The sequence below is a fragment of the Propithecus coquereli genome, unplaced genomic scaffold, assembly GCF_000956105.1.
Source record: "Propithecus coquereli isolate 6110/MARCELLA unplaced genomic scaffold, Pcoq_1.0 Scaffold3, whole genome shotgun sequence".
NCBI classification, from domain to species: domain Eukaryota; kingdom Metazoa; phylum Chordata; class Mammalia; order Primates; family Indriidae; genus Propithecus; species Propithecus coquereli.
This window is the reverse complement of record NW_012148618.1, coordinates 15,335,143-15,341,809: the sequence shown is the minus strand read 5'-3', so window position 1 is coordinate 15,341,809 and position 6,667 is coordinate 15,335,143. Positions and strand designations below refer to the sequence as shown.

Sequence of the window (6,667 nt, the reverse complement as noted above, 5' to 3'; positions counted from 1 at the left end):
GCCCAGGAGTTCAAGGCTGCAGTGAGCTATGATCACATCACTGCACTCCAGCTTGGGCAAGACAGTGAGACCCTGTTTCTTTAAAAAAAAAAAAAAATTAAAAGACTGATCTTCCTATAGAAATGGAATGTTGGTGAATAATAGTCTTTCAGGACAAAAACTAACCTTTTTTGCAATTATCACACATTAACACCTTCTGAAAAAGTCATCATGATATGTATGTTCAATGAATGACATCAGATGTAAAGCAGAATTTTTGTTCCCCTGTAACAACTTTATGCTTATCATGATTCATTAGCACAGGGAATAATGGAAAATGTATCTTCCAATCACTTTACTGTTTCAAATTCCTATTCCCCTCAGAGAAATGAGCATGTGTACTTTAGCACCTAAAACTATTTACCATCTGAAATTATGGAGTGCCTATATGCTAAGTATTTTTATATTTCATCTCATTTAGCCTTCAAAACCTTTCATTATTATCATGTTAAAGCTAAGAAAATGGAGTTTCTTATATGTCTATCTACCACAGTCCTCTCAAGAGCTTACATAAGTTGTCCAGTCACACAACTAAGTAAACGGTAGAGCCAACCTCCTACCTTGTTCTCTTTGGCTACATTCTCAAAGTTAAGGAAAAGTAGTACTTTTGTAACTCATACTCATCTTTTAGTATCAGCATAAATGTTACCTCTAAAGTCTTCCCATGAGCATCCCACAGTAACTGCAGTGTGTCACCACCTCATTTTGCTCATTTAACTGTAATATCACTCACCCCACTGTAATTTTTCTGTATACTAGGCTCTTCAATTAGATCATGAACTCTTCAGGGTCAGGGAGTGTATCTTAATCATCTTTATCAACAATTCCTCCTCACAAAAAATAGATGCTCATAAATGTTAGGGAAATAAATGAATGAATGGGACAAATGTAGTAAATCTTACTTTTCTCCTCTAGAAATCCTAAAGTTACAGAAATCTGTCTTCCATCTTCACAGTTGTCAGAAAAAATAAATACAAAGGCTTATACGGTAGCACAAAAATACAGAACAAGCGTCAAAGAGGAAACCAAAGCCCCGGACTTTATATTTTACCATTCATTAGACTTATCCCACTGGGCAAAGTAATCAGCATAAAATGAGAGGTCAAAGATAGGTTAACATGCAATTTTTAGGCACTAAAGAATAAACTAACTGTTCATAATGGGGTCAATTTGCTTGTTAGATTCAGTATTATTCTTAAATTCTGGGTTTAACATTATAGCTATAAATCTGTTACTTGATGAATTTAAAATAAATCTTCCCTATTTTGCTATTTTCCCTCCATATTGGTATTACTGGGATGCACTATATAAAAGTTGCATCATTGTGTCCATTTTTTCTTTAAATGTTTCCTTCTGTTTCAGTGATTTAAAATGTCTTCTTTCTATTCAAGAGGAGTACAGATGCTCTTGGATCTATGACTGAGCTACATCCTGATAAACCTATCATAAGTCAAAAATATTGTAAGTCAAAATGCATCTAATACCTGGATAAACCTATCGTAAGGTCAAAAAATTGTAAGTCAGAGAACATCTGTACATTATTCCACTTCGTTATACTAAGGTATGTTTCCTAACCAATACATATTTACTGGGCTCTCTTAAATACCTGTTACCCCCAAAATAAAAAAGCAAATCTAAGATCTCTGTCCCCAAATGAGAAAATGGCCATCTTCAGTTTTATTTCTGCTTTAAGAATGGTGGAACTCAATTTCATCTTGTACCTTTTATGTCTATCTACCACAGTCCTCAGAGGTAATAAATTTCTGATCTCATGTGTTTCCACATTTCAATGACAACTAGCTGAGGAACCCAATAATTATGTTAGGCCTTTGTAAAGATCCAGAGGTAGGCTGCAAAGTTTGGGTATAGAGAGAGATCTGGAAACAGAAGGCCCCTTTGGGGGATGTCATCTAATGTATGAAACAAATCTGAAGGTATGAGACTGTCTCTAGTCAGGGACCTCAGACCTAAGGGTCCAAGACTGGTGCAACAATAAGAAGTATGTTCATAAACATAAGCATATATTTTGCTAGCTGTATTAAATTTCTCCAAGCAGTAAGATTGGTAGAAATAATTCAACTGTGAAATGACTAATAATTAGTCAAAACAACCTTTCAAAAAACTTCAATTTCAAAATGACTGTGGATTTTGGGACAAAGTTTTGCTTCCAACTTTAATTTTTTTTAACTTTAAGGAAGAAAAACTTATGTATTTAATCTGCCCACTTAAGAAAAATATTAAATACTATATTTTTATAATTATGCGGGAAAATAAATAAGGAATTTTCTTCACCTGTAAGGGGTGGGATATCATGATTAACTGTTTCTTCTGCTTCTTCTAAACCATTATTTATTGATGGCCTCACTTGAACTGCTTGATTTGAGTAAGCTGCTCCATTAGTTGATGTAGTAGTACTGGTAGTGATCTCATCCACCTGTTCCATATCAAGTTGTTTTACTATTTCTTCAGCTTCCACAGCCTGCCCTGGAGAATCTGATCCTGATGTTCCTGAAATCATAATTCAGTATACTCACTATCATCACTTAAAAATGCAAATATTTTAAAAAACTAAATGCAATATCACTCTACAATTTATTTAGTTAAACTGGTAATTCATACGGGAACAAAGCTGAGAACATCATTTGTTACTGAATCTTTTCTAGACAATTCAAACAATGAGGAATAAAGACTATTACAGGCTAGAGTAATATTTGTGAGTTTTTCTTAAGTTTTCAAAAAGTTTCCAAACATCTATTTACAGTCAAATGAAAGCCACAATGGAATTTTTCATTAAGGCAAATATCATTTATTAAGTATGTACTATGTGCTAGGCATTTTATGTATGTTCATTATCCTTAAACAGCTACCGATCTTTCCAATTCAAATACTAAGCGTTTCCGCCATGTAGGCAACTGTAATTTTTCAACCAGAGGCATCCAAGAAAGAGCTAACTGTTCCTCTAACCATGAGAACCTTTTTAAGATGGAATAATTTCTCAACAAAATTCCATCTCATTACCAAATAAAGATTGAAGCTGCCCCTGCCCAATTTTTCTGCTATGAAATGATCCCAATTCTTTCCATTTCTTTCCAGAATCCTCCAAATGTTGTTTTAAAGAACAAAAATAACAAAATCAAAGTCCAACATTATCAACTTCCTTGCAAAATACTTTCTCCCTCACTGCTTTAAATGTAACCTCTTTCCTAAAAATATCTCTTTTCCTGATACCCTTCCCTCAACACTCTTCATTCTTCCACACCCAATGTTCTAATTGAATCAGAGTTCATTCATCTCCACTGCTGCCACCAGATCATTGGTTTTCCACTGATATGCAAAAAATGTCTGCTCTTTTGAGAATGATGTTGCATGGCTATATGATTCTTCACTTATCCTCACTGCTGTCACTTACTACTTACTACTTACTGCCTGAATCCTCTCGATCGTGGAGGAGTTTAACACCTAGCTACTACTTTACTGCTCTATTTAATGTGGTATTTTGTCCAGTCATTACAGGTGATGTCAATGATTCATTCAATGACTAATCCTCAGAGTGCCTGTCCTCTTCGGCTCCAACTATCTTCACTCGCACTGCTCTTTAGCAGTTATTACCATGGCCATAACCTGGACATTAACACTAAGAAACTGTTTACCTCTGAAATCTAAAATTCTAATCCTATATATTAATCTGTTAGTACAGCCTTCTAACCTTCCAATAATCTATCTCATACTCCCATTATATGTGATCTCCAAGCTTGATAAAGGCCAGTATCATTTACTCCAAACATATCCCTCAATGGCTTCTTCTTCCCTCCTAATCTAGTTAAGACTTCATGGTATATCACTCAATTCACTCTCAAGATGGCAAACTCAGTATCCTTGATCCCTTGTCCTTCATTGTCATCTGTCAAGAAATCCCTCTTGAATCAATCTAACAAACAGGATTCTTAAGCCCTAGTCCCAGGGTATTGAAGGAAACAATATAAAGACCGGCCATACTACAAATAAAACCCTCTAATCTTAGCCAGGTCCATAGCATGCTGTTTGGTACTTCTGCGTGTGTCTCTCTCTCAGTTCCTTTTTCTTATTTCCCAGGCAGGGATGGGGAACCTGTGTCCTCAGGGCCACATGTGGCCTTTCGACTGAATCCAAATTTTACAGAACAAATCCTTTTAATAAAGGGATTTGTTCTGTGAAGTTTGGATTTGGTTGAGGGGCTGCACTTGGGGATCTGGAGGGCCACATGTGGCCTTGAGGCTGCAGGTTCCCCACCCCCTGCCAGCAGTTAACATTCTAAACCTTCACCATTCTCTTTCTCCAAGTCCCTGCTACCAGGAATATCTCAGTAAATGACACCATCTCCTCTTTCAAAGAAAAAAATTGTAACTGCCCAGGCATGATGGCTCATGCCTGTAATCCTAGCACTTTGGGGGCTGAGGCAGAAGGATCCTTTCAGGCCTAAAGTTTGAGACCTGCCTACATAACATAGCAAGACCCTGTCTCTAACGAAAAAAAATTTTAAACTAGCCATGAGGATCACTCCAGCCCAGGAGTTTGAGGCTGCAGTGAGCTAAGATTGTGCCACTGCACTCCAACCTGGGCAACAAAATGAGACATACTAGACATGTTGTTTCATGGCATCTCAAAATAAGGATGACCCATGTTAACCTCAATTATCTATCTCCCAAGAACTTTCTTCTCCTTCTTGAAACCTCTACCCTTGTGTCATCTTAATTCTCTTTGATCCTTACTGTCTTCTCTAATACCACAATTAATATCTCATTAAGTCTCACATGGACTACTTATTACAAATCTACTAATTGTTCTTCCTGATTGCAGCCTCTTGAGAATCTAGCCAATAAACTATTGCCAAAGTGTTCTTTATAAAACATAAATCTGATATTATTCACCAGTTTAAAACCTTTCAATCATTCCCCACTGATTAAAGCTTAAACATCTTACCATGCTAGCTCTATAATCTGACTTCTTCATAACTCTTCTACCTTATCCTTTCTCAAATTCAATGCTCCATCAGTTACAAACTACAGTTTCTCAAATATGCTAGGCTGCTTCCTTTTGCAGGGCCTTTGCTCATGCTGCTGCTTCTACCTGGATTCAGCTTTTCTATCAAGCCTTTTGTGAGCCACCGCTGCCACTGCCCAGAAGACAGGACCACTCTATTCTGTGAATACCCCACTATCCCATACCTCTAATGAATGCACCTATAAAATTTATTATACTTATTTACCTACATTTTTCCCTCTGGTAAAAAGTTCCTGGCCAGGCACAGTGGCTCACGCCTCTAATCCTAGCATTTTAGGAGGCCAAGGTGGGAGGATCGCTTGAGGCCAGGAGTTGAAGACCACATAGCAAGACCCCATCTCTACAAAAAATTAAAGAAATTAGCCAGGCAAGGTGGCACATGACTGGAGTCCCAGCAACTTGGGAAACCGAGGCAGAAGGATCACTTGAGCCCAGGAGTTTGAGCTTGCAGTGAGCTATTATAATGCCACTGCATTCTGGCCCAGATAACAGAGTCAGACCCTGTCTCTTAAAATAAAAAAAGTAAACTCCTTGAGGGCAGTGATCATTTGTTAAACATCTTTAAATATCCAGTGACATACACAGTGACTGGAACACTGCAGATGCTCAATAGATATTTACTGAATGAACTGAAATCTTCAAAACACCCCTAACATTTACGTATAAATTAATCCTGATACATGGATTAAGAGGCACAAGAATTTAAAGAATTGTTCCAAGGTAAAGAGTGGCAAAGATAAAATTTTAAAACAAGCTTATCTAACTCCCAAGCCTTCTCTTTCCACTATTCCAGCATTTCCATTATACCAGCATCTAGTTCTATAAGATGTTAATAGATACTACACAGAAACAGGTTCTGTGGTCAAATATGTCTATGAAATATCAGGTTAAACGAAGTTGAGGGAAGTTTTTGGTTTTCTTTTGTTTCACTTATAGGACTTTACAATCCTTTAATGTGCTAATATGCATTATTTTCTCCCTGAGAACATCTTGATTTTATATTACACCATTCTGCCTTTTAGAAATTATACTATCATCCAGAAATATAATTAATATTAGAATTTAAATCATCAGGCAACAAACATTTAATGATGGTCTTTAACGGACCTAATACTATATCAAACATTATGGCAGATGCAAAAATAAAGACATGGTCTCTTGCCCTGAAATAACATACAGATTAAATTATCATGCGTCAAATAAGGTATCAATCATAAGAAAAGACAGGACACAAGCTAGGCCATTAAAAAAATACAAAGTGAAAGAAGCCAATGTTAATTCTTTTGGAAAACTTAGATAAGTTTTACAAATTATCTGAAACTACCCTAATTCAAATGAATTGAATTACTATTTATCTAGATTGAAAATCCCTGGGGGATAAAAATCAAGCAAATGATGGCCCGTGCGGTGGCTCACGCCTGTAATCCTAGCACTCTGGGAGGCCAAGGTGGGCGGATTGTTTGAGCTCAGGAGTTCAAAACCAGCCTGAGCAAGACGAGACCTTGTCTCTACTAAAAATAGAAAGAAATTAATCGGAAAACTAAAAATATATAGAAAAAATTAGCCAGGCATGGTGGCGCATGCCTGT

General features: G+C 36.7%; 1 protein-coding gene across 2 annotated transcripts in view; it reads right to left on the bottom strand.

The window, feature by feature from the left end:
• CTDSPL2 (CTD (carboxy-terminal domain, RNA polymerase II, polypeptide A) small phosphatase like 2) overlaps positions 1-6,667 on the bottom strand; it is a 79,254-nt gene that overhangs the window by 23,696 nt on the left and 48,891 nt on the right. For both annotated transcript variants that reach the window (XM_012649437.1, XM_012649438.1), the window contains exon 5: positions 2,332-2,547. In XM_012649437.1, the coding sequence (XP_012504891.1) occupies positions 2,332-2,547 (216 nt within the window). The remainder of the gene's footprint in view (positions 1-2,331; positions 2,548-6,667) is intronic.